Source organism: Leishmania martiniquensis, chromosome 22 (genome assembly GCF_017916325.1).
Source record: "Leishmania martiniquensis isolate LSCM1 chromosome 22, whole genome shotgun sequence".
In the NCBI taxonomy this organism is placed as follows: Eukaryota; Euglenozoa; class Kinetoplastea; order Trypanosomatida; family Trypanosomatidae; genus Leishmania; species Leishmania martiniquensis.
Genome location: NC_090157.1, coordinates 204,849 through 231,161, shown reverse-complemented (window position 1 = coordinate 231,161; position 26,313 = coordinate 204,849). Strand labels below are relative to the sequence as shown.

General features: G+C 60.2%; 9 protein-coding genes across 9 annotated transcripts; all 9 read left to right on the top strand.

The window, feature by feature from the left end:
- Positions 1-530: 530 nt before the first annotated feature.
- LSCM1_02906 (uncharacterized protein) lies at positions 531-1,865 on the top strand (the record flags this gene model as incomplete). Its single annotated transcript, XM_067320469.1, has 1 exon — positions 531-1,865. One exon carries the CDS (start codon positions 531-533, stop codon positions 1,863-1,865), a length of 1,335 nt encoding a protein of 444 aa, XP_067178781.1.
- A 1,738-nt stretch (positions 1,866-3,603) lies between these two features.
- On the top strand, positions 3,604-4,383 carry LSCM1_02905 (uncharacterized protein; the record flags this gene model as incomplete). The annotated part of the gene is made up of 1 exon (XM_067320468.1): positions 3,604-4,383. One exon carries the CDS (start codon positions 3,604-3,606, stop codon positions 4,381-4,383), a length of 780 nt encoding a protein of 259 aa, XP_067178780.1.
- Positions 4,384-6,585: 2,202 nt separating this feature from the next.
- LSCM1_02904 (uncharacterized protein) lies at positions 6,586-8,097 on the top strand (the record flags this gene model as incomplete). Its single annotated transcript, XM_067320467.1, has 1 exon — positions 6,586-8,097. The coding sequence occupies one exon, from the start codon at positions 6,586-6,588 to the stop codon at positions 8,095-8,097; it is 1,512 nt and encodes a 503-aa protein (XP_067178779.1).
- Positions 8,098-8,917: 820 nt separating this feature from the next.
- LSCM1_02903 (uncharacterized protein) lies at positions 8,918-10,396 on the top strand (the record flags this gene model as incomplete). The annotated part of the gene is made up of 1 exon (XM_067320466.1): positions 8,918-10,396. The coding sequence occupies one exon, from the start codon at positions 8,918-8,920 to the stop codon at positions 10,394-10,396; it is 1,479 nt and encodes a 492-aa protein (XP_067178778.1).
- A 1,161-nt stretch (positions 10,397-11,557) lies between these two features.
- On the top strand, positions 11,558-12,109 carry LSCM1_02902 (uncharacterized protein; the record flags this gene model as incomplete). Its single annotated transcript, XM_067320465.1, has 1 exon — positions 11,558-12,109. The coding sequence occupies one exon, from the start codon at positions 11,558-11,560 to the stop codon at positions 12,107-12,109; it is 552 nt and encodes a 183-aa protein (XP_067178777.1).
- A 2,212-nt stretch (positions 12,110-14,321) lies between these two features.
- LSCM1_02901 (uncharacterized protein) lies at positions 14,322-15,635 on the top strand (the record flags this gene model as incomplete). The annotated part of the gene is made up of 1 exon (XM_067320464.1): positions 14,322-15,635. The coding sequence occupies one exon, from the start codon at positions 14,322-14,324 to the stop codon at positions 15,633-15,635; it is 1,314 nt and encodes a 437-aa protein (XP_067178776.1).
- Positions 15,636-17,789: 2,154 nt separating this feature from the next.
- LSCM1_02900 (uncharacterized protein) lies at positions 17,790-20,438 on the top strand (the record flags this gene model as incomplete). The annotated part of the gene is made up of 1 exon (XM_067320463.1): positions 17,790-20,438. One exon carries the CDS (start codon positions 17,790-17,792, stop codon positions 20,436-20,438), a length of 2,649 nt encoding a protein of 882 aa, XP_067178775.1.
- Positions 20,439-21,419: 981 nt separating this feature from the next.
- Positions 21,420-24,119, top strand: LSCM1_02899 (uncharacterized protein; the record flags this gene model as incomplete). The annotated part of the gene is made up of 1 exon (XM_067320462.1): positions 21,420-24,119. The coding sequence occupies one exon, from the start codon at positions 21,420-21,422 to the stop codon at positions 24,117-24,119; it is 2,700 nt and encodes an 899-aa protein (XP_067178774.1).
- Positions 24,120-24,682: 563 nt separating this feature from the next.
- Positions 24,683-25,999, top strand: LSCM1_02898 (uncharacterized protein; the record flags this gene model as incomplete). The annotated part of the gene is made up of 1 exon (XM_067320461.1): positions 24,683-25,999. The coding sequence occupies one exon, from the start codon at positions 24,683-24,685 to the stop codon at positions 25,997-25,999; it is 1,317 nt and encodes a 438-aa protein (XP_067178773.1).
- Positions 26,000-26,313: the final 314 nt, after the last annotated feature.

Sequence of the window (26,313 nt, the reverse complement as noted above, 5' to 3'; positions counted from 1 at the left end):
CGAAGAAACCGGTCCTCACAACCGGCCCGCTTTTGGCAGTCATCCGCTTTTATTTTTAACCGAAAAAGCAGCAGCAGGAAGGAGAGGTGAAGCGGACGCCAAACGAGAACAGACACGGCCGCCCATACACTCAGCTCTCTTTTTTTTTCTACCCCTTCTGTCCCTCGGGGAGGCGGCTCACCCCCTCTCTCTCTCCCTGCTCTCTTTCCCTTCTTGCCAGCAGACCTGTTGCCTCCTCTTGCCATCCCTCCCACGCACAGGCGTGCCATTCGCCATTATCAGAATCGGTGCGCACGCGCCCTTTTCGTGGACGAGTGCGCCGACTTTGTTTTCCTTTTTCTGTTTCCTTCGGTTCTCGGCCTCTTTGCCCCCCCCTCTCTCCCCGTTCGCCCAGCATACGTGAAAAGGGAAAGGGCAGATCGCGGCGTTAGTGGGGCCTTTTCAGAGATCTGTACGTGAGAGAGTGCAAAGCCGAAGCAGCGAATCTACTTGTGTGGCGGCACTGCGCTGGCACCGATTGGAGACGAGCGATGCCGTCCGCGAAGGAAGTCGCAGAGGCGCGCGCCTACGCACAGGCGCAGGAGGAGGCGGCTGAGAAGCGCAAGCTGCAGAACATCAGCGAGGCGGAACTGAATGAGCTGGACACGCTCACGAACGACCAGCTGCGCACTCGCGCACGCAATTTGCATCAGGAGACGCAGACGCTTCGAAGCTTCGAGAACCGCGCCAAGCAGGAGTTGATCACTCTCAAGCGCGATGTCGAGATGGGTAAGAAGCGCATCAAGGAGAACAACCGCTTGCCGTACCTCGTCGCGAGCATTGCCGAGGTGCTCGACTTGAGCGACGATGAGGATGAGGCGGAGGAGCTCGCCGTGGGCCGCAAGAAGCCAGAGCGGAAGCAGAAAAGTGCTGTTGTCAAGACAACGAACCGGTACACTGTGTTCCTGCCCGTTGCCGGCCTCGTGGACGCGGAGCGGCTGTCGCCAGAGGATCTCGTAGGGGTCAATAAAGACACGTTTTTAGTGCTCGACACGCTGCCGCCGGACTACGACAGCCGTGTCAAGGCAATGGAGATTGATGAAAAGCCGAAGGAGAAGTATACCGATGTTGGCGGACTGGACAAGCAAATCAACGAGCTGATCGAAGCGGTGGTGATGCCCATCACCCACAAGGAGCAGTTCGAGAAGATAGGCATTCAGCCTCCGAAGGGTGTCCTGCTGTACGGGTCGCCCGGCACAGGCAAGACGATGCTGGCGCGCGCCTGTGCAGCAGCGACGGACGCGTGCATTCTGCGCCTTGCCGGGCCGCAGCTTGTCCAGATGTTCATCGGCGACGGTGCCCGCATCGTGCGCGATGCGTTTGCCCTCGCGAAGAAGAAGGCGCCGTCCATCATCTTTATTGACGAGCTGGATGCTGTCGGCTCCAAGCGGTCGGACGAGGGCAAGCACGGCAGTCGCGAGGTGCAGCGCACCATGCTCGAGCTGCTTTCCCAGCTGGACGGGTTCGGCAGCAGCGACGATGTAAAGGTGATCGCCGCCACGAATCGCATTGACGTGCTCGACCCGGCGTTGCTGCGCAGTGGCCGTCTCGACCGGAAAGTTGAATTTCCTATGCCGGACGAGGAGGCGCGCGCCAGCATTTTGGAGATCCACTCGCGCCGCATGAATCTCAACAAGGATGTGAATTTCAAGGAGCTCGCTCGATGCACAGACGACATGAATGGTGCGCAGCTGAAGGCCGTGTGCGTCGAGGCTGGCATGCTGGCCCTCCGCCATGATCGCACGTATGTGGCACACGAGGACTTCGTTGAGGGGGTGGCTGCAGTGCAGGCGCGTAAGAAGGCAAACCTCAATTACTACGCCTAAGCACACCACACACGCACACACACACGCACATTGTGGTATATCTCCCCCTTTTTGGCACCCGCGAAGTGCACGAATGATTCTGAGTCGACGCCCTGCACGAAGGGAGGTGACAGAAGGAGGAAGCGTAGTGATGAGCCGGCGACATAGGCGACTTATTCTCCGTCAGCAGAGGGAGAAACAGAGTTTGTGGGTGGAAGAAGGAGCGATGGCTACACACACACACACGCACATACTTGCGCACCTCGTTCTCACCGTACGAAGTGTGCGACTGCTGGCAAGACCGATGCATTTTTGCCGGCTCTCTCTCCTCCCCCTCTTTTTTCTCCTCTATAACTTCTCCTCCTCTCGCAACCGGGCGCATGCCGCGCTGTTTGCTCTGCGTGCGTGTGAGTTCGTTTCGCCTTTCTGCGTTGCGCATTGACCTTCTCCACCGTGACACTGGAGACGTAGCAGAGCGTGCGGGTGATGGGGAGGGGGGAGAGGACCGCTTTCTTTTCCTCTCTGGACTCTCCTTCCCCCTCTCTCTGCCTCCCCCCTTCCCCCTTTCACTCCATGAATGGCCGCCTGCATCTTTTTCTGTTGTTACTTTTGCTGTTTTCTTTGTTATTTCCGTTCTCCAGGTGTGTCCGTGCGCGCGTGTGTGTGTGTGTATGTGTGTGTCCTGCGGTTGCTGTGCGGCTGCAGTTAGACTTGCCTATGCTGTCGAGCGATGTGGCATGGCGTCGGCGGAACCCCCACACATCCCCTCCCCATGTAGCGGATCGCTTTTGCCCACGTCTTGGCTGGTCGGGTGTGCGCGTTGATGTGCTTGGGTGTACGTGTATGGATGTGCGCGTACGCGCCCGTGCCAGTGACTCTCGCTGGAGGTGATAATGGTGGGGGTGGGCTGTGTGGTGGGGGGAGGGGGGAGGGGACGCATGACTTTTGCGTCCTGTCCTCTTTCCGGCGGGCGCTGCTGTTCTGGCGCAGAGGAGCAGCGCCTCTTTTTTTTTGAGAGGGGACGGCGAGCAGGACGCACCTGCAGCCGCCTGCGTGCACTCCACTGGCTCAGCGGCGCGCATGGAGTGCCTTTGATGTCACCAAATAGCCGTCTGCAAGCCGGAGGACAGCGTCGGCGTCCATGTGCGGTGGCAATAGCGAAACGTGCGCCTCTGAGTGTGTGCGTGTGCCGCGAGCCTTGCATGGTGCTTCTTCTAACCTCCTTTTTCCTCCTCCTTCCTTGCACGCTGCTACACTCGCTGGCCACACACGCAAGCACACATACATACACACATATCCAACAAAAAGAGCTGTCCAGTCGCAACGTTTTGCCCAGCTCCTTTCCTTGCTGTCAAGGTGTCCAGTGACTAGACGCGCGCCAGACCACCACGTGCGTTGGATTTCGCAAAGGCAGGCGGAGAAATTGACTCTCCGAAAGGCGTTTGACATTGCTATCTTCCCCCCTTCCCCTTCCCCCCCATCTCCCCGGTGAGAGCGTTGGCGACTGGTGCCAGTCTATCTCTTTCCATCTTCAGCGGGCCTGAAAAAGAGGGTAAAAAGACGATTCGCCTCCGTTCCCCTCTCCAAGTCAGCCTGCCGGCGACTCGGTGAGGTTTATCGTCAGTCTTCACTCACCGCCTTTTTCGTTTTGTATTAAGCGCTCTTCTGCCTTGCAGTGCTGTGAGCACCGTCCTTCTTCCCATTCCCATTCCCCCCCTCTCTCTCTTCTCTGCCTCACTTGCTCGTCGCCGAACTCGTTATGCAGGCAGCGCGTCTCCCTCGTCGTAACAACCCCGGCGGCGGCGATGATGCACCGCAGCCTGCACCCACTCACACCGCGACGACGACCGCCGACATGGACGAGCCAGAGACGGCACCAGCCCAGCCGACTGTGAGCGCAACGGTGGCGACGGAGGAGGCGGGGCTTCAGCCGCCATCTGCGGAGGAACTGGCCGCTCGGCAGAGCCGCAACAGCGCCGCTGCGGAGAAGATGGGCGGTGGTCAGCAACTGAAGGATCACACGACGGCCCAGCGTCGCCTAATGCAGGACTATCGTGCCTTTCAAAAACATATGGCTGAGGGGACCAGCTCCAACATCACGGCGGTGCCGGTCGACGGTGACTTTTTCCACTGGCACGCCGTCATCTCCGGTCCGTGCGACACACCGTGGGAAGGGGGGCTCTTTAAGTTAGACCTCACCTTTGGCGACGATTACCCGTTCTCGCCGCCAAAGGTTCGCTTCCTCACCAAAGACGTCTTCCACCCGAATGTGTATGTAGACGGCAATATATGCATGGACACACTGAAGAGCAGTTGGCAGTCATCACTGAACCTCGAGGCGCTGCTCATTTCGATTCAATCGCTTCTGTCAGACCCAAACCCACTCTCCGCCGCTAACGGAGCGGCGGCGCGGCTGCTAACGGAGAACCGCAGCGCCTACGACGAAAAGATACGTGCTTTGGTAGAGGAAAGCTTGGAGCAGAGCTTTTCCATGGATGATGATAGCGATGACATGGTGGCTGATGGGGACGCGGGGTAGTGCCTTCACCCAGATGCAACATGCGCGACACGATCGTGTAGGTGCATGTGCCGTCGCATCTTGCGCTGCGTCGCTGTGCTGTGTCTCTGCCGCCTCTTGTCTCGATGCCCGATACCTCTGATGGAGAGGAAGACGTTCTGTGGTGTTTCATATTTGGTGTTGGACGTTTTTGCTTCTTTGCGCCTCTTTTCCATCGCGCGTGCGTGTGAGCGCACACCCCGCCGTGCCTCTTTCCCGGTCCCTCCCGGCCCCCCCCTTTCTCTCCGCTCGTCTCTCTCCTATTTAAAGGGGCACGCGGCTGGCTGTGGGTTTGTTGTATACCTCTTCCTCCCTCCCTCCGTTTATTAGCGATTTTTTTTTGTTATTACCCGTGCGCTCTTCTCGATGCCTCTCTCTTTCCATTGCTTTCGGGTATATCACCCCCTCTTCATCTCCGTCTCGGCCTAACACCGCTCTCTTTGCGGACGCACACACACACACACACACATGCCGATAAGAGAGGGTTGGGGAGCATGACGTCTCATCCCCCACTGCGTGCCTCTCTGTGCCTCATTACCTCCCCCCTGCCTCCCCCACCCGTCCCTTCCCTCTCTCTTCGCCGTATCACTCATTGTCCACGCTGAGGGCGATTGGACTAGTCGATGCTGATGCTGCTGCTCTCTCTCTCGAACAGCCAATCATAGGATTTCGTGTCTCGGTGAACCTCCCACGACTGTTTCTCAGCTTTAGTCTTTGCCTGTGCGCGTTTCTCTGTGTGTGTGTATGGTGGTGGTGGGGCACCTTTGCGCGACACGAAAGTGCCTGCGTCATCCTTCCTAATGTTTTTTGTGTTAACTCTCTGTCTGTGTCTAGGTTTGTGTGCGCATGCGTGCGCGTGCGCTCCGGCTCGCCAACGTGTGGAGCGAGGGGGGGCACACCGGGCGTCGGAGCGGCAGCTGTGGCTGCTCGCCTTTCTCGCTGACTTTCGTCCCTCGTCGCTGCGCTGAAAGAGACATTGTGAGCGTACGAATGGGATGAGCGCATCGCATCGTTGCTCGCGGCTCTTCACTTCTCTCTCTGAATGCTTGTCGTCTTGTTGCATCTGCTTTACGCGCCGTTCTACCTGTCCTATCGACGCGGTTACACTCCTCCCGCCCCGGCACGAGGGCCCGGGACGCCGAGAGCCAGCAGCCTGCCCCTGTGCACAGCTGCCGACTCCTGGCCCCGGCGGACAGGACTGGGCGTGCGCTGCGCCGCAGCGGCGTGCGGTCATGGTGACGGTGGCGCTAGATGACTGCGTGCCGTGTGGGCTGTTCAAGGAATGTGCGCACGAGCCCAGTGCGATTGTGCGTTCGCTGCGTGACGGTGGCTGTATTCACGGCCGATGAAGTGGTGCCTGCTACCGCGCTGGCACTGTGGCACCCACTCTTCTCACCCCCGCCGAGCATCCGACCCGGCGGCGCGCCCAATACGCTGCGCGAGACGAGGAGGGCCCAGCGGGGCTGATTGTACACCTCGTTGCACGCAGCAATCTTGCATGCAGTGACGTTATGACCCACATCTCCCTCACCCTACATGAGCTCCCCCTTCGGGCGTCTATCCCTTTCCCTCTGCGCCACCTCCGGATGACCAGTTGTGTGCTTGCCGTCCGCATGCACACGCCTGTTTGTGGGCGGCTCCGCCGGATGCGGCCGCTCCTTGTGGCGGCATTCAGATCCAGGAGAGGACGGGGCACCGCTGGTGCCACCGACTGGCTGCGGCGTCTCACCTGCCGCAGCGCATGCAGGCAAAGCCTCCAGACGCGCGCCCAGCGGGGGGGGATAGACCGAAGCGGAGGATGAGCGACGGTGTGGGCTGGAGGAGGTCGATGCCAGCCGACCCCGCAGGACGTGTGTGTGTGTGTGCGACATGTGCGGCGCCTTGTCGATGTGATGGGCCGGGCTGATGGCATCGGCGTGTGCACTCCACTCAGGTCCACCTGGCGCCGATCGCGCAGGGCGTATGCGAGGAGGGCCCGGGGGCGGGCCCGCAGAACCCCGCCGGGCGTACGGACCCGGCTCCGCGGCCGGGACGGCGCGTCGTGGATGGACCCGGGATGTGGCCGCGGCGCGCCAGAGGCGTTTGGACCGTGGCTGGCAGCGCATATGTGCTTGTTTGAAGGATCCGTTGTGAGAAGGCGAGCTGAGGGCCCAAGGGGTCGCTCTCTGCGTGTATCTGCCAGCGATGTGCCTCGTCCCTTTCCCGTGTCCGTCGCCATGCGTCCGGGCGAGTCCTCGGCCCTCGCACGAACTCTCCCCTTCTCCTTCTCTTCATGTCTCCGCACTGCCGCCTCGCCCTCTCACTCTGCGTCCTGTACAGGGAGGGCGTTTCTGGCCACGAATGATAAACGAGCACGTCTACCTCATCAGCAAAGAGGTGCTCCTGGTGCCATACCTCGCACCATTCGTTCCGCGCTACCATGAATGGATGTGCAACCCTGTGCTTCTCGCAGCCACCGAAAGTGAGCCGCTGTCCCTCGAGGAGGAGCAAGAAAATCAGCGGTCGTGGCTGCACTCGACGGACAAGTTGACGTTCATCCTGCTGGCGCCGCTGACTGCCAACCCTGATGTAGCCTCCGCCGGTGAGTGCAACAGTCCTGGTAGGAATGCAGAGGTTTCGCAGGAGCGGAGGGTCGACACCCGCGCTTGCCGCGTGTGCTTGAGGGAAGCTGTACGGCCACTCGCGGAGGTGTTTGCGGCAACGCCGTCTTCACCAGGGGCCTCTCAGGCATCTTGTTGCCGCCCAGTAGCTGCGGCGTCATGCCCTGGTAGTATTGTCACCGCCGCGGATCGGACGTCCTTGGTGGCAAGGCCGCATCCGCCGCAAGGAATGCATAGCCCATTAGGCAATGGTTCCCCGCTGCTGAAGCGGTACGTTCCTTCGCACGTAAAAGAGCTCTTCAACCGCGAAGTATCGTCCGCGCCACAGTCGCAAGGAGCCTATGTGGGAGGTGACGAGGCGCAGCGCCGTGCGCTGGCGCAGACATACGTCATGATCGGTGACTGCAACCTCTTTTTGCTGGAAGAGGACGACAGTGAAGAGGCTGATGATTTCCCCGCATGCGCTGGGTCGAGCGCCAGCGGACCACAACCGCGCTGCCGATCCCCTATTTCCACTGCGATACTGTCCGAGCGAAGTCCGCCGCTTTCTTCGGCTTCCGCTGTGGCCCCCTCGCGTACGTTCGAGGTCGAAGTGATGGTTGCTGACCCTGCATTTCGGCGTCGCGGGTTAGCCGAGAGTGCCGTGCGTATGATCATGCAATACGCTGTCGCCGTGTGCGGCGCGACCCGCTTCGTGGCAAAGATCCTTCAGACAAACACCAGCAGTATCGCGCTTTTTACGGAGCGCCTCAAGTTTGCGCCGTTCAAGGAGGTGAAGGTGTTCCATGAGGTCCATTTTACACGCTCGCTCAGGACGGAGGGGGAGCGCCGAGCGTGGGAGTTGGAGTGCCGCCGCCGCTGGCTCGAACGCGCCGTGTGTGGCAAAGCTTGTCTGCACAGTCAGGCGGCGCGATGCGGGAGCTGTGCAGTTTCCTCATCAGATGATTCAGGAGGAGCAGAGCGCACGGCGGCGCTGCTGTCCGTGCCGCCGACCCTTTCCGAGCAGACGGGGTGGGCTATGAGCCCAACGTTTTGGTGCGCACCGCTGGACGAGGCGGTGGCGGCTTCGCTTGAAATTTTCACACAGGTGCCGTGAGGCATGCACCTAAGAGGACAGCCGACAACAATAAACGAAGTGCAGTGCGGAAGTGGCGCAGCGCGGAGGCGAGCGAAAGTGAAGTGGGCGAACGATGGTGATGACTCGTGAGGTCCTTCTCCGGTCGATGTTGAAGAAGGGGGGAGGCAGGCCTTGCTGCTGCTGTGGAAGATTTAAGTATCGCCTGAATTTTCTATTGCCTGTCAGCGTACGCGTCTGCTCTGCTGTGATTACAGTGCGTCATCACGCGCAGCGCCTTTCTTTCTCACACCCCTCTCTTGTCACGTTGCAAAAGAGGCACTGAGGAGGAGGATGCTCCAGCCACCGAAGAAGGCCATCTGCGGCAACGCCTCGGCGCGCGCGCTGGGGAGCGTTCGCGCAGGTGCTTGAGAATTTCCCACTCACTCGCCTACGCTCTTCCTCTCCTTCCCGACTTCATCGGCACTGCGAACGAGTGCTCTTGTGTATCTCTGCACGTACTTTCGTCATTCTCCTTGCGCGCATCCTGGAGGATACCGGCCACCCCCGCCGACACACACACACACACACGTTTACACATACACATACAAACGCCTTCTGCTCTATCGCTGTTCATTGTGCTTTTTTATCTCTTGACATCGTCATCTCACAGAGGGAAAGGGCTGCGACGACGCACGATTCGAGAAAGGAAGGGGGCGACGCTGCCCTGAGCATCCTCACCTGCTTACACGCGCTCTACCTCTGTCACCGTGCGCTACCTTCCTCCGGTTGCCGGCAGGCACTCAACCGGTCGCCTACCCCTACAGGCTGTTCTAGCGCACCAACTGCTTCAGCTTACACCATGAGCACCGCTCCCTTGTCCCTGTCTCCACAGGCAGCAGTCGCTGGCGCCTCTCCCCCGACATCATCAGCGCCACACGATGCTGCCGCCAGTGCTGAAGCTCCGACTGCGGTGCTAGCTCGTGGCGAGGGTAGCTTGAGGAGGCGCTTCCGCGTGCGGGCCAACTACTTCGTTGTCGGCGACTTGGTCTGGGTGCGTCCGGCGAAGCTGCCGTACTGGCCGGCAGAGGTAATCGAGTGCGACGAGACAGCTAACCGCGTGCGGGCCCGCTTAATCGCACCACCTTCCGCGGCCGTCCTCGCTGCAAATCTCGCTGAGGAGCAGCGGAAGCATCAGGCGCTGTGCAAGCGCGAAGGGGCGCGGCTCGCCAAAATGCACAAGAAGGATGGCGGATCAGCCTCGCAGACCTCGACAGGAAACGAGGCGTCGCGCGCCCACTCCCAGTCGGTGACATGCGTACCAGGGCTGGAAAGTGGCACGTCGCTTGTCCCCCATAATGCCACCCCTGCGCTGCAGGAACCGCAATCAGACGTGGTCACAAGCTCCGGGCAGGTGGTGTACTTCTTTGACAAGTTGCGCACTGCCGAGGAGCTGGACGCCTGCCTAGAGAGTCGCCTGCAACGGAGCAGGCACGACGTATCGCGTTATGAGAGCTCCTTCACCCAAGCCGTGCTGCAAGCTAACCGGCTCGTCAGGATTTCTCTCAGCCCGGAGGGGCTGCAGCCCTACGAGGTGTGCGCCGTGGGCATTGTGCACAGCCTGATGCGAAACCAAATAGCCGCGCCGCGTCAACCGAACACTGGGGCGTTCGAGCCCCAGACGGGGCTTATTCGCCTTCGAAAGGGGCTCGAGAACGCCGTGCGGGACTTGGCGGGCTTCGAGTTCATTTGGGTGCTCTTCCAGTTCTCATTCGCTGCCCCAATGGCTTCCGGGGAGGGGCAGGAGGCGGTTCGAAAGCTTCGCGAGGCACAAGAAGCCCATGCCTCAGGCGTGTTGGAATCCACATCGCCGGCGCCGGTCCCTGATCTCACCACGGAGGAAAGAGCAGCACGGACAGTATGTGCGCAAGCCCCTCTTTGCCGTGACGGCGAACCTGAAGAGCTGACGACGTGTGCGCTTTCCTCGTTTCGCCGGCGGCAGGGACTCGAAAGGGCGGCCGGCTTCAAGACGATGATCGTCCCCCCGCGTGATGAGGAATGGCGCGGCGTCTTCGCCACGCGCAGTCCGCATCGCCCCAATTTCATTGGCCTCTCCTGTGTGCGCCTGGTCGCTGTGCATGGCCTGGATATCCACATTGCTGATCACGACTTGCTGCACGGCACGCCAGTGCTAGACATCAAGCCATACTTACCCTTCTGCGACGCCCACCCAGATGCGCGCGCGGGGTGGGTCGAGACGCTGGAGGCCAGTGGCAAGGTGAAAGGGGATCACAAGTATGATACGCAAGCCGCACAGGTCCATCGTGTGACGCTTGAGTGACCGAAAGCGTCTGCAAATGAACCCCATAGTGCACGAGAACCTATAAGGGGGTGGGTGGGTGGATGGGTCGAGGTTTCTTCTCGATACGCCGTCGGCAGAGTCCACGACCCGGTGTTCTTGAGATGACTTCTTCTGCGTCCCTGCCACCAGCGCTCGAAAGGGTGTCCGAGCATCAGAGGTAAGGACACGCTTCGCGTGTCGCGTAACGAGTCAGCACACAGAAAAACGGTAACAGCGCAGAAATGAGGGACATGCATGCCTGTTGATGCATTCGTCTGAGGCCAGGCGTTACACTATGAGTGCTGTGCGAAGCGAGGACAGCATCCTTGAAGCTGCTATGAAGAGGAGCGTGCAGAGCGACAGAGGGTGGAGCGGGATGCGGGTGATGGTGGTAAGTGCTTGCTTCTCTCTTGCTCCTCATACATCCTCTTTTGCCAAGTGCAGATCCTCTGCTGCTCTACTCTCATTTCTTCTTACCGCCTGCGACGCGGGCCCTCACCTGCTTCCCTCTTCTTCCTCATCTCCCTCCCCCTTCTCTTTCGCGCGCGCGCGCGAAGATGAGTTCGCTGAGCAACGTTTGCCCCCCTCCTCCCTCCATCAGCCAAGAGGAAGCACCAAACGCGCGTGCACACACAAAAGAAAAATAAGACCGAAGACACGCACGCAGCGAACCCCCTCCCTCCCCCCTCCCCCCACACACACTTTCGCGCGTGGCTGTGCCTCTGTCGACCTAATACAGACCGGTGTAGCCACCCTTTTTTTGGTCGTATCGCTGCTGCTGTGGCTTGTGCAGCAAGAGATAGAGACTGCAACGCACTTCTTCTAAGACCCCCCGAACCCTTTTGCAGTCGCTGCGGCTCTCTTTCCGCCGCACACGGAGAAGGAGCGGCACGTTGGTGGGCCCTCATCGCGCCCTCGTTTCACTCGGTTCGTGAACCTCTACGCGTGAGTGGCGGCGCTGTCGCTCTACCCTCCGCCAGCGCTCCCTCATCATAAGCAACGCTGTAGGGCTTTTGGTTCTCAGCCTTACAATTGGTCGTGGTCTATCTTCTCCCCCCATCCCCAAACACACCGACACAAACCTCAGCTGTCGCTGCCTTTTGCTATTCGCTCGCGTTGCCGGTGTGCGCGTTCGCTCTCTCAGGATCTCTCGCCGCTGCGATGTCGCTCTCCCACGACTTCCTTGAGCCGCGTAACGGCAACTCCTTTTTTCGAAAGGCACACCTCACCTACAAGCGGTACCTTGATGCCTCTGTGCCGCACCGTGCGATGCGGTGGTGCTTCTTTGCCTTCTTAGCGCTCTTGTACGTGGCCCGCGTGGTGACATTTGGGGGCTTTTATGTGATCACGTACGGCCTCTGCATCCACTTGCTCTACCTGTTGCTGCTGCTCATCACGCCGCTGTCCGAGCCGGATGAGGGCGACGTCACCTCGCTGCCGACGACTCACGCAGAGGGCGAGGATTACCGCCCGTTCATGCCAAAGGTGCAGGAGTTCGTCGTGTGGAAGCAGATGTTCACAGTGGTGGTCGTGTGTCTGTGTCTCACGATGTTTTCGTTTCTGGACATCCCCGTGTTCTGGCCCATTCTGGTGCTCTACTTCCTGGTGCTGTTCGCCACGCAGGTGGGCGGGCGTGTGCGGCACATGATGAGGCATGGCTATGTCCCGTGGAACACTGGCAAGCCCAAGTTTGTGCCCAAGAACACTTCGTGAAGGAAGTGAGGAAGCCGGGGCGACCTATCATGCGGCCTCGTTTCTTTTTTTTGTCACCCTACGTCTCTTCCATGCCGGACCTCCTCTTTCCCACTGCATGCCGTGGGTGGAGTTGAGGGTGTGCGTTACATCTTGCAGAGCTCCCTTGGCAATTCGCTCGCTGCTGATAGCTGCATGCATGGCCTTCTGAGGAAGGATCGAGATGAGACGGGACCTAGACGAATTGACGGCTTTCCGTCTCGTTAAGGGGATACGCCCGTGAGCAGACGTGCGCAAGATGCTCGCGTGCGGCGAGGTGAGCATATGCAGAGCTGCAGAAGAGCAGAAAACTGCGTGCATGCCGAAACTGCGTGCTCTCTGCTTCCCGCAATGCCGCCCTTGTGGTTCTACGCTCTGTCTTTCGCTCTCGCCCACATCTCTTTCAGCGGCGGTGGGCACGTTCAAGTACCACTTGTGGGCGCGCTCTTGCTTGCTCCCTTACTCTTCCCCCGCCCCCCTCTCCTCCTCTGCGGCGTGCTTTGACGTGTGTGGGTGTGCGTGGCTGCAGGCTGTGTGATACGTGCCGTTTTGGTGTTGATGGGTGCCTGATTCCCACTCTCCCTCCTCTTTCCTCTCCATCTTTGGGCGTTGATCGCTTAGGACGCTGGTGGCCCCCCCTGTTTCCCTTTCGGTGACGTTGTGGCGTTGTGATGTGCGTGTGTGCGTGTGTTCGCCTTCCCTTCCCATCGGAGTTAGAAAGAGAGCAGACAGAAAAGGGCGGCGGGGAGGGGGGTAAGGGGAAAGGCACATCCGAGTAGGAGCGAGTCCACACAGGCGTAGAGTGGTGCCGTACAGTTTCGCTTGTCTTCGTTTCTCACCCCTTCTTCTGCCCCCGACATTATCACAGGCCTGGCAGGTGCCCAAGGCGTGCTTGTCCGAGTAGGGTGGGGGTCTCCGGTGAGGAGAGTGTGTGTGTGTGTGAGGGGGGGGCGGACGGACGGACGGGCGGGCGGGCGGCAGCGGGTTTCGCCTAGTTGCATGAAGTACTCAATCTTCTAGAAGTGGCTGACGCAGATCTCCATCCCTTCCCGTTAGAGCGTCCTGCGCTGACGCACGAGCACGGGTGCGAGGAGGCATCGTACACCTCCTCTCTCCTTCCCAACAGCGCCTCCTGCGTGCTGTGTCTGTTCGCCTCTTTCTTGCTCCTCATTCCTGTAGCATTGAACGTTGGAGGACGAGGCGAGGAGTACAGACTGAAGCTCGTCTGCGCTGAAGGCGTCATGCCGAGTGAGGAGGAGACGCCGGTCGTGCGCTGGCGACACTAGAGCACCAGCAGCTGCACAAACCAGACCGCAGGTCTTCTGTTATGTGCCCCCCCCCCACACACTTTTTTTCCTCCTTGCACATTTGCCGTCGCGGATGGGGGATCTCGTCGACTCTTCTTGGCGTTATGAGTCTTCCTTTTCCTTTCCGTTAAGTGTCACTCTTGTTGCTCGTCAGGACCTGGCCAGACAGTTGCCCTCCCCCCTCCCCCCATCGCGGCTGAGTCGTGCATGTGAAACATCGTCAAAGAAAATCTGTAAGATGGCAGCGGTGCGTGTGCCACGTGCTCATGGGTTTTACCCACTCGGCTCGCTCTGAAGAGAGAGTGAAAGGGACGCGGCGGACACCTCGATCTTCTCTTCACGAAGAAACTTCTCAGCCTATTGTCCCATCCACTGCACCATCACGCTGCCTGCTCTCTCTCTCCCCTTCTGTCTGTGTGTGTCTGCCTACCTCACCTCTGCTCTGAGCGTCTAAGTTTCATCGACTGCGTGCTCCCAGCTCCTACTCCTGTCTCGCTGTACACACTGTTTGGCAATAGGCTGAAAGCATATATATAATATATATTATTTCTTTCGCCTCTTGCGTTTCCTTCGTGCGAAGGTCCGCAGCTCCCCTCCCCCTCCCTCAGTCATTCACCCCCTCCTTCCTCGGCGGGGGAGCACTGCCGCCGCTGCCACAGCACATCAGCGAAGCACGGACTCCGAAGAAGAGAGAACAGGAGACGCTCGTCGGAACGGCTGAGGGGCGGTCGGGTAAAAAAGACGAAGAGACACGCGTGGAGGAGCGGTGAGGGCCTGTGCACGTCTTCCCTACAGCTATCGCGCACCTCAGTCATCCCCCCTCCCTCCCCGCCACATCCACCAGTGTCATTTGTTGCTCTCGCTCACTCACACGTAACATCGGCGCAATGTCGAACGAGAGGGGTGCGTGTCAGACCAAAAACACTGTCCGCGTGAAGGACGACGACAAGGAGGAGAAGGAGATTGTTCCTCTGGACAAGGATGACATCGCCCTGCTGAACCTCTACGGCTCCGGCCCCTACCACGCGAGCATCAAGGAGCTCGAGGAGTTCGTGAAGTCGCACGTCGAGGAGCTGAACAAGATGGGCGGCATGAAGGAGAGTGAGATGGGCCTCGCGCCGGCCGTGCAGTGGGACCTGAACAGCGACCAGAAGGTGTTGGAGCGCGAAAACCCGCTGCACGTCGGCCGCTGCGAGCGCATCCTCAACAAGGGTCAAGACGACGCTCGGTATGTGATCAGCATCCGCGATCATGCGAAGTATGTCGTCACCATAGGCGAGCGTGTTGCCCCGGAGGACATTGAGGAGTCTATGCGTGTTGGCATTGTGATGGGCTACAGTAAAATTCAGATTGAGATCCCGCTACCGCCACGCATCGACCGATCTGTGTCCATGATGCAGGTAGAGGACAAGCCCGACGTGACGTACGCCGACGTGGGTGGTGTCAAGGAGCAGATTGAGCGTATTCGAGAGGTGGTGGAGCTGCCCATCACACACCCGGAAAAGTACACGCAGCTTGGCATTGATCCCCCGAAGGGCGTACTGCTTTACGGCCCTCCTGGCACGGGCAAGACGCTGCTCGCGAAGGCCGTAGCTAACCGCACGGATGCCACGTTCATCCGTGTGATCGGCTCCGAGCTGGTGCAGCGCTACATCGGCGAGGGCGCTCGCATGATCCGTGAGATCTTCCAGCTGGCGCGTACAAAGAAGGCTTGCATCATCTTCTTTGACGAGGTCGATGCCGTCGGCGGCAGCCGCGGCAGCGGTGACGGCGACGACGAGATTCAGCGCACCATGCTGGAGATGGTGAATCAGATGGACGGGTTCGACTCACGCGGCAACATCAAGGTCATCATGGCAACGAATCGGCCGGACACCCTGGATCCCGCGCTGACCCGTCCAGGGCGCATGGATCGAAAGCTCGAGATCGGTCTGCCGGACTTGGAGGGGCGCACGAACATCCTTCGAATCCACTCGCGCTCCCTGTCGTGTGAAAAGGACGTTCGATTTGAGCTGATTGCTCGTCTCTGCCCGAACACCACCGGCGCTGATCTGCGCTCGGTTTGCACAGAGGCCGGCATGTTTGCTATCCGCGCCCGCCGCAAGACCATCAACGAGAAAGACTTCTTAGACTCGGTGAACAAGGTGGTAAAGGGCCAGCACAAGTTCAGTGCGACGGCGAAGTACATGGTGTACAACTGAGTGTGTGGGAGGCGTGCGCGGGGAGGAGGAGGAGGAGGAGGAGGGGGCGAATGCCGGATGGCCCCGCTGCCGGGGGATTGTAGAGGCGCCTCGTTTTACATGTATGAATGCGCGAGTGGGACAGGCGGTGTCACATTTCATGTTTTCTGCGACGACGCTGTCCGGCGAACCGCAGCTACGCGGTGATGGTGAAGGGGGTGGGGGCCGTTATGGGCGAGGGCGACGAAGCGCTGCGCAAGGCAGCTGAAGAGGGGCGCAGTTGAAGGGGAGAACCGGCTGACGCGCTGAAGAGAAAAAGAGCCATGGTGGAGTAGAGGCGAGCGGTGGTGGTGGTGCTGCTGCTGGTGTGTGTGCGTGTGTGTGTGTGTGTGGGAGGAGGCGAAGGTTTACGGTAAAGAGACAGCTTCGGTGACACATGTTTACACACACCCACCCACACACACACACACACAGAGACATCTGCGGCACGTCAACCTCCCTCGCTTTCACCGTCTTCCTTTCGCCATCTTTGGTCGAACGATACGTCTCCCTCTCCGTTCGATTGCTGTTTTCGTCTCGGCTACGTTGCCGCGAGCTCCACACCCTTTTTTTTGTTGTGTTTGGCGCCCACGCCATCTGTGTACTCTTTCTGCAGCATACCTCTTTGCCACCACAGCGAGTCGCACGTCGCTCGCAATTGTTTTTCATCTTCTCCCGCTGTGCGAGAGCGAGGATAGCTGCTCTCAAGCCTCCCCTCCCCACTCCTCGGCCATTTTAAACCCTCTCCCCCGCCCAAACACACACACACACACGCATGCATATACACATGCAGACACTTTTCTGTCTTGATGGCGCTCTTGTAAAGGCCAACATAGGCCGAAGCAGAAAAAGCCAAAGGAGCAATGGGCGCGCTCAGCGCCCCCCTTTTTTTCGTCTGAGGATGAGACGAGGCGCCACAGTGGCGAAGTGGGAGCGGCGCACGCGTGTGTGTTTGTCTGTCGTTTTGCGTGCGGTGGGTGCGGTGGCAACGAGCAGAAGGGGTGGTGGTGGTGGTGGGGAAAGGCACCTTGCTCTGTCTGTGTTGCCTGCCTGCCTCTTTTCCTCTGTGGCATTGTAAGCGGCTCTACAAGATGAGTTGGTGTACATACCAGCACCTCTGCCTCCCCCCTCTCTCTCTCTCGCTCTGTGCGAGTGTAGCAGGGCCGAGGTGTGGGCTGGTGACGTCCGCATGTGAGGACGCTAAGGAAGGGGTGTGCAGGAGATGGTGGGCCAGCAGCAGAAGCGCAAGGCTGCGTACGTGAGAGGCCACCGTGGATTCCTCTCCCCTTAGCCTTCATTCGGACGTCTTTTTTTTTTCGTTTTCGTCGGCCCCTTGCCTTTCCTTCTCGGGCCGTGATTGCCGCCGTCCGAACCCCTTTCGCCACACACACACACATTTTCTCTCTCTTTCACTTCTGCCTCCTCGTCGGTATGCCGTTTTAGCCACTGGCCAAACGCCGCTTCGCCATCGCGGTGCTTCCACCCACGGCCTCTCTCCCCTCTCGAGGCTCAGAATGCGCGACGCGGCGCCTCTTTTCAAGCGAGAGCATCGTGGTTTACTTCGCCACTTTCTTTGCCCAACTCTTGGCCTCTGCGCACCGCGTGTATACTCGCCCAAACACTTTCGCACATATTTGTACACATACATGTGGGTGTGTGCACCTGTGAGAATCTGGGCGTGTGTGTCTGTGACGCAGCAGAACTCTGCTTAGGGGAAGAGCCTCAACCATTTGGGTGCAGTGCTTTTTTTTCGTTTCCCTGTTTACTCCCTCCCCTCAGAAATACATACGTAAGCAGCAAAAAGGGGGCACGCTGTATCCGTCGCGTCGAGAGAGCTGCCCTCGCGCGTGATATTCTGTGCACGCTGGCGCCATACGCAGCAGCTGTTCGCCTTCCGCGTCCAGAGCGCATGCGAACCCGATCGAGGGCTGGGGTGCATAGAGCAAAGAGAGAAAGTGAGAGCGGTGGTAGACTGCGAGAGGGCAAGAAGGGGTCTCCGCGTCAACACCGAGTCGACGTACTGAACCGTCCTTTCAGCCCCTCTCCCCGTTTTCGCTCCGGTGCAGCCTCCAAGGCCGCGCCGCCTCTCCTACATTCTTTTGCAGCGTCCTTTTCCTTTCTCTGGTCGCGTGGGTAATGGGCGCTACGCAGACGGCGAGCTCGATTGAGGTGGCGGTACGCCTCCGCCCCATCCGCAGCGATCTTCATGAGTCGAAGACGGCCTGGCGTGTCGATGCGACAACCCTCACGGAGATCGGGCAGCCGGATAACGTCTTCACCTTTGATTGCGTTTACGACACCGGTGCAACGACAGAGGAGCTTTACGATCGCAATGTGCGCAGCAGCATCGTAGCGCGCGTGGCGCAGGGGTACAACGGTACTGTATTTGCCTACGGTCAGACTGGAAGCGGCAAGTCGTACACCATGTTCGGCGACACCGCAGCCCATTCGCCTGGGCTCGTGCCTCTTGTCGTCCATGATCTCTTCCAGGCTCTCACTGAGGAGCAGGAGCAGAAGCCCCACATGCACACGGACGTGTTTGTCTCGGTCCTGGAAATATACAACGAGCAGCTGCGCGATCTGCTGCGAAGCACCGACGCTAGTGGCAGCGGTGTAAGGGATGCGCCCCCTGCCACCCACGCTCGCGGATGGTGGTCTCCGTCATCGCCATCGAACGTAGCGCCTTTTTCAGCATCGCCGCCGATACTCAGCATCCGTGAGAACGAGTATGGCGTCTATGTGCACAACGCCCTTCGGATGCGAGTCGCGTCGGCGCAGGAATGTACGGCCGTCATCTACGCCCACGCCGCGTCGCGGGTTTCGGCAACGACAGCCGTAAACGAGCACTCCAGCCGTTCCCACTGTGTGATACGCGTTATGGTGGAGCGCTGGCACTACGTCGAGGACGCGCTAGTCGAGGTCGGCGAGGAGGGGGACGAGGTCGACGACATCTCTGCGCAGGAAGAGGAGGAAGAGGCCGATGAAGGATGCGCCTTGCCTACACAGACGGGGCGCAGCGGCGCGGGCGGTAAATCCGCCCTCGTTGGCGGAGTAGCAACCTCAGCGAAGGCTGTCAAACACAAGAAGAAGATTTTTTCGACTCTGAATATGGTTGACCTCGCGGGCTCGGAGCGGGTGGCGAAGACGGGTGCCACTGGGCTGCGCATGATCGAGGGTGGTCACATCAACAAGTCCCTCACCACCCTCACCACCGTTATTGACCGCCTGGTAAGCGAGGGGAGTCATCCGCACCCCGGCGGTGCCGCGTCCTTCATCCCTTACCGAGACTCGCGGTTAACCCATCTGTTGAAGACCGCGATCGGTGGCAATTCCTTCACGGTCTTGCTTTGCTGCATCACCCCCGCTATCGAGAGCGCGAACGAGTCTCGCAGCACCTTGCAGTTCGCCTCTCGAGCGAAGCGCGTCAAGAACAAGGTGCATGTGAACGAGGTGGCCAACGCGCGGACGCGCGTGTTAGAACTGACGGCGGCACTTCGGCACACGAAGAAGCTCCTTATCGCCCAGACGCTTTACCTGTGGGGCAAGCAGCTGAAGATACGTCAATACGAGGCACAGCTGTCCAGTATTGGGCGAGCCGATTCGGCGCAGCAGGAAGTCTCACCGGGCGCCCCTGGCCCGGCGCCGTTGATGAACCAGCAGCAGCAGCAGTCGATGATAATTGCGCAGCTCGCCGCACAAAAGGATGCGTTGCAAGAACAGGTTCGTGAGCTCAAGGCCCGAGAGGAGCTCGCGCGCGAGGGTGGCACTTCTGACGCCGATGGCGCAGCCGCCCTTGTCGATGTTGCATCGCTGCGGCAGTCTCTCACGTCGACGCGGCGATTGCTGAAGGAACGTGAAGCAGCTCTGGAGGCGACGCAGGCGTCCCTTGACGAGCTGGACAGCCTTTGTCGCGAGTTGGAGGGGGAAAACAAGTCTCAGGCAGAAGCGATAAAGGCACTCACAAGGCGCAACAGCGAGGCCGAGGAGCTCATGAGCGCTTTCGAGGAGCAGCATGGCACGCTACAGGAGGAGGTGCTGCTGCTGCGTTCGCAGTTGCAGCAGAGCCAGGAACGTTTACTGGAGAAGCACCGCGGCGACGACTACCTCGCCGAGCTTACCCAATTGCACATTGAGCATCAAAGCCTGCAGTACTCGTACAGTCAGCTCAAGGAGAAGGCAGACCGCGAGAAGGCTGAGCTGATGCAGCGCTTGAGCCGTCTAACCGAGAGGAACAACACACTCGAAGACGAGCTGGACGAGGCCAGGGACCACGGCAACCTCGTCAACTCGTACCTTTGGCGTCTACTGAGTGCCGCCACGCACGTGACGCGGGGAAAGCCGCTGCAGATCAAAGATCCGAAGGCCACCGTGCGCGATACCCAGGTGACAGAGGCGGTGCGGTCTCTTACTAGCTTCGGTGCGATGGCAAACATGAAAAGCGAAGACGGCGCTACAGCTGGTGAGACCGTGCAGCAGCTGCACAGTCGCATCCGGTCACTTGAGGAGCAGCTTCTTGCGAAGGACGCGGAGAGAGACGTGATCATCGACGCAAAGTTGAAGCGCATTCAGGGGCTGGTACTACGCCTGCACACTATCAACACAGCCCTGGTCGAGGAAATGCGGCAGTGCTTCCACGATAACGGGCTCCTCTTCGAGATCGCTATGAAGTCGTCGAAGACACAGAAGAAAATAGAGAAGGCAGGGCTGACGGTACGGTCGCTGGAGGCTGCGCTGAATCGGGCCCGCTTTTCATCGCCCCCCCACAAGCCCCTCTATCACAACTGACAAAGTTGCCGTTTTAGCTGAGCGGCGGAAGGGTGACGGGTGACAGCGACCGCGCAAGGAAGCGCAAGGGCCTGCCTCACACGATGGGGTTGGCCATGCCTGATGAGCTGCACACAGCTCCTGGTGCTTCTCTTTCGCAGTTTGTTGGGTCGGTCGCGTCACTGTCGCTCTTTGTTACGCTCTCTCTCTCTGTGTCTATGTTTGTGCCCACGTCTGTGTCTGAGACTTGATGGTCGGGGGGGGGAGGGAAGCAGGACTGCTTCTGTATAGGCGACTAGTAAGCGCATGCCCCACCCTCCTCGGTGTCTCGCCGGCGCAGCGTCACTGCTGCGTGCACGCGCACGTGCACTTGTACAACACGTCCACAAAAAAACATGGAAGCATAGGGGGCCCTAACGAGGGATTCGAATGGAGGCATGCCCGTACTGTGACAATACACATACACACATATATATATATGCATGTTTGTATGTACCGCTGCTGCGCGAGCCGCGCATGTGCGGCGTTCGTCGCTTCCCATCAACGACTGGTCTTGATCGAAGGAATGGCAGCGCATCCTGCGATCACCACAACGGGAGGGCTCTTCTCCAAGACGCCATGCATGAGCATCTCGTGGTTCCTCTTGCTTTCTCGTCCGTCTCTCTCTCTCTCTCGCTCACCCTCTCTTTCCCTTCATGCTCTCGGGTGTGAACGCCAACGGCTGTGAGGGCAATAACTGATCTGCGCGACACGCAGAGGGAAGAGCGCGTGCTTCATCCCCCTCCCTCCCCCCACACGCGCACTGTATGTCGCCTCTTCTCGGCGTGCATTAACGCGCTCTCTCATCTTTTCCGGCGTGGCCTTTTTTCTCTGCCACACTTTGTTCTTGTCGTATGTGACACCGGTGTGACGATTCCGCCGATCGCGCACTGTGATCTCCTTACCTGTGCTGCCCCCCTTACTCTTTCGCTCCCTCAGTCCTCACAGGGGACGGCGCGAGCGATGCAGCCAGTTCAGGTAGCTGGCCGTCATGGCTCTTACGCGACACAGTTTTGGAAACCGTCGGCGTGGACGGCAACAACTTCGCGGTTTCGAAATCGAGCCGCCATGCGCGCCGCGTACAGTCGCAAGGCACTTGACCGCCGTCTTGTTTTGCCACTGGACAGCCACAACTGGGTTCGCTCTCTCGAGGTGCTGAATGCCGGTTACGCGCGCCTCGGCCGTACCCCAGAGCACTTCCAGAAGGTGCTGAGGGACATGGTAGAGCATCACGGCCCTTACGCCGGGTGTTTTACGCTCTCGTCAGCTGCGCTCGCGCGAGCATCTCCAACTCAGTCACCTCGATGCGCCAACAATGCAGAGACCGGCGGCTTGGAGGGCAGGGGGGATGAACCGCCCAGCTCGGCTGCAGAGACGCCGGCTGGCAGTAAGGAAGCAGCTGACATCGTGCCGGCGGTGGACGCGTTGCGTGACCAGGCTTACGCTGGTGAGATTCCGTCGAATAGGTCCTTGTGGGTCACCCTCGTGTGGTCGTACTGCGCTCTTGACCAGCCGATCGGCGCCTTGGAGACGTTTCACTTAGCCACGCGTCGTTTCAGCTTCTCGTTTGCGACCATGCAGCACATGGCGACGTTGCTCATGCCCGTCCTTTGCCAGCATGCCCATCTGGAGGAGGCGATAGAGTTGTATGAGACTTACCTGAAGTCGGATGGCGGTGATAAAGGGTTGAGGGAGGCACAGGCCTTATCGCACCATCGCAGCCGTATCGAGGATGCCGATGCTCGTCGATGGCTTGCCGAGGCGGCGGCCCGGCGAGGCGATTGGAAGCTGGCGCAGCGCTTCGCTAGCGCTACGAATTGGTCGGCAAGGGGCGCTCCCGTGGCGAAAGGTGACCCGGATCCCCCCAGCGGTTTGCCAACGCGTCCTTCGATTGGCTCACTCTTCAATGATGCGGCCGCTCCGGTAACGCCGGCCCTGTCGCGTGAAAACGCCCATCCGTTCGCCAGTGTAGAGGACACTGGCACTGAAGGGAGCCATCAGGTGGCAGCGCGCACCGCGACTGCGTCATCACCGCTGCCGATGCTGCAAACGCTCAGCCGCAAGGCGGTGCGCCAGCTCTTTCGCTCCCTGTGCAGGGGCGACCGTGACTCGACCTCGCCCTCGCCGCTTTGTGATGCGCTCTGCTGCTGGGAGCACCTCTACGGCCCTGTGGCCGGCTCTGAATTTGCCGCTGAGGCGGACACTGTGGGCAGCCGTCGTGATCGCAGCCACAACAGCCCCACGCGTCCTCCGCCGCTGGAGGACGTGCACGAGCTGCTGAACCTCTTCGCGGTCCACGGGCTTTGGAAGGACGCGCTGTTCACGTTCTGCCACCTCTTCCTGAACAGGTCCGCGACTGTCTATCTCTCTGCCACCCCTACTGGCCTTTGCTCGCTCTCGCATTCCGGGGAAAATGGAGCGTGCCCTGCGAGCGCCTCCCCGCACGGCGAGAGCACCGTCACAGCACCGGTCCTTCGACTCGATGCCATTACTCTGAATGTCCTCTTTTCCTCCCTCCCGGCCGCTGCGGCACCGCTGCTGGTGCGAGCGAGGAAGGCAGTGCCGAACTCACGAATGACAGACGGTGAAGGGCGTGACCAGCTGCCGCAGTCACCGCGTACGGACACTGACAGTCAGGGATACGAGTTGCGGCTGTCAGCTTCAGCCATCCCTGTCACCGTCGTCCGTCTTCTCGATGATCTTCTTCTTCGAGATGACATGATGGTCACCGACTTGGTGATGGCAGCTGTCGGACCGGCGCTGCTGCAGGTGGGCCAATCCGAGCGCGCCTTCGACCTTCTTGCACGGACGCCGATGATGGTGGCGGCCTCGCAGCGCAGGGCGCCAGTGTGCGTGTCGACAGAACATCAGACTTTGGAGGCGGAGTTGGTCACTCTAGCACACGCTGCGTTTGCGCTGTGCTCCTCATCGGCACAGCGGCACGAAATGGTGCGGCTGCTGCCTCACTTGTTCCCGCCAGAGGTGGTGCGTCGCTTTGCCACGGACGAGGAACGCAGCGTGCTAAGTAGCGGCGCTGCCATCGAGGGTCGTGTAGAGTTGGGGAAGTGCCCACAGTTGGCATTGGCGCCTACCACTGCCGCTAATACTGCAGCGGTGAATCATCCGTCGCCGCCGCACGGCAGCACCGATGAGCATTCTTGCTGCACGAGCGCCGATTCTTCACCGACCCCGTGTCGTGCTGACCCCCGCAGGAAGGCAACTCTTTCCCTACTGGACATGAAATGCCGTGCCGCGTCTGCTGGCGCTGCAGTCAGCGGTGGGCGGCTCAGCGTCGCTGCCCGCCCAGGTCGGCGAAGCAGCGCGGCCACACTCACGTCCCTTGCTGATGATGCGATGCGCCGCGATTTTGTACGCCTGCACGAGCGCCGCCGCGACGCCTTCACAGGCAGCCACGCCGACGCGGAGCGAGACCCACGCCCGATCCCGAAGGGCCTGCATGACCACGCTAGCGGGTGGGACTTCTTCGGCCGCGGCGGCGAGATGGTGTTTTCAAACCACAAGCGCACCCCGCACCCTTTCACGATGCAGCCGAAGGTGATGCGAGATCTGCGCAACCCCTACCGCGGATGGAGCCCACGGCGGAACAGTTCACTGGCGCACAAGGAAAACGTCATCAAGTGGAATGGCAATAGCGCCGTGTAAGTTTGGGCACGGTACAGAGTGTTGTGGTGGCTAGACGTGTCTCTACGCGCGTAGCGCGCCACACTACCGGCAGGTGTCACTGACTGTATGTGTTGCTTCCCCCTCTCTCCTCTCCCCTAAAGCACGAGTGCAGCGCTCGCTGGAGACCTTGAAGCAACAGCAAGTATGGGAAACCGTATCGCCGCCTCGTGGAGCTTGTCCGGCATGCTCTCATCCGCGACGCATGATCGAGTCCAGTGACACGTAGAGCAGCTGCTCGTTGCCTGCTACAGTCCCTGCGCGAAGGCTGCGCTCTCTTCTCGCCCTTCCTCCCCCCGTCCTCCAGCCTTCCCCCGCGCTCTCTGGTCTGTGCGCACCTGTGCCCCATCTAGAGGCCCTACCCCAAGAGGAGGGATATGGAGGGGAAAGCGAGAAAGGGGCATGTGGGGAAGCCATGCGACTCGCACGATGCCCCTGCAGACGCGTGCGATCTCAAGTGAGCTTTATTTTTTTTTCTCTATGCTCGCTTACTCTTCTCCTCTGTTAGGTTCGCGCTGCCCTGAAGAGTGACACTGGAGGTGGTCATGAGCAGCTTCCAGGCGCAAGTGGCCAAGCTGGCGCGGGCGGCGGAAACCGTCTCCACCGCTGACGAGCACGACCTCCACGCCTTATCGATCCCGCTGAGTGAGGCCGCCCAGTCGCTGCCGCCACACATCATTGCCGCGACAGACCCGGTCAAGCTCAACAAGCAAGCCACGATCTTTCGCTGCCCTGCGTGGGCGGGCCTGCCGTCGCGGTCCTTCCACCTTCATTGTGTGCGGGGCGGGGCACTCTTCCCCGCTCTCGGTCTGCAGCGCTTTCCGTATTACCTTTTCGGCAAAAGCCCAGCCTGCGACTACGTGCTGGAGCACCCCTCGATCAGCTCGGTGCACGCCGCGCTCATTTTCAACAAGGAGCACGCCTGCTTTGTGCTGCTGGACTTGGGCTCCACCAACGGGGTGCGGCTAGGGGGGAAGCGTGTGGAGCCGCGCAAGCCCATCCCCATCACCCTGGGGGCGGCGATACAGTTTGGCTACAGCATGCGCACCTACGAGCTCCGCGCAGGGGCACCACCGGTGAAGCGACCGCGGGAGGGCAGTGACGAAGGCCCTGCGGCGCAGTGGAACAGGTCGGGGTCGGCGTCGGCGGAGAGTGGGCGCCGTGGGGCAGATGGCGCTTCGCGCTCTATTGCTGGCGCGGACTCTGCGACGGGCCCCGTATCAGCGCCACGTACGGCAGACGCATTGGGCACCAGTGCCCCGGCGTCTGTGCCCCCCGAACCCGGACGACAGGTGGCGAGTGAGTCAACAGCATCCGCGGCAACGGGAGCGGCTTCCGTCTCCGACGCCCATGGTGCTTGTATCGCCACCGCTGGAAGGGCCGGCGAGGCTGCCGCGTCGACCGTCCTGCCGACAACTGCGGACGCAGCCGGTGCCTCCCTGACCGCGACTGTCAGTGCCTCTGGTGAGGCAGAGCACACGCCGATTCACCTCTTTCAGCTCGTGATCAAACATAAAGACGTCGATAACCCGATCTCACGCGGGCACAACAAGGGTGAGCTCATCACCCGCTCTTGCGCCGACGCGCTTGACATGGCGCGTGACATTTTGGCGGATCACCAGCGGCGAGTCCCACTTGTGCCGGAACTCGGCTTCTCGCCATGGACTGCCGAGGAGTTCGTCGCCGCCGTCGGCGAGTACTGCGAAGTGTCCTCCAAAAAGAAGCGCGGCGATCTCGGGATGGTCGAGAAGGGCACTTTTGCAGATGAAATCGATGAGGCAGCGTTCAGGCTGCGCCGTGGCGAGGTGAGCGCCCCGGTGGAAACGCGGCTCGGCGTCCACCTGTTGTATCGCTGCGATTAAGCGCGCTTGTGCGCCAGAACAGTCTTCGTGGCGTTTTGAAGGGTTGGGCGGCGGGCACCCTTCCCCACTCTTCTTGAGTGTATAGTATGTTAATCGCAGAAGTAGTGCTCTACCTGTGCCTCTGCTTGTTTGGGTTTCTGACATCTTCGCGGTTGGGCGGGCCACAGATGATCGCGGTGAGACCGACGAACAATACGGAACCGGCGCCGTGGCCACTGAGGGGAGGGGAGCAGCCTGCGCTCCTCATCTGAAGTCAGAGTGCTGCGCGTGCCTGACTCGCGCTGCCGTTGAACTTGTGGAAGGACGATGCTGCG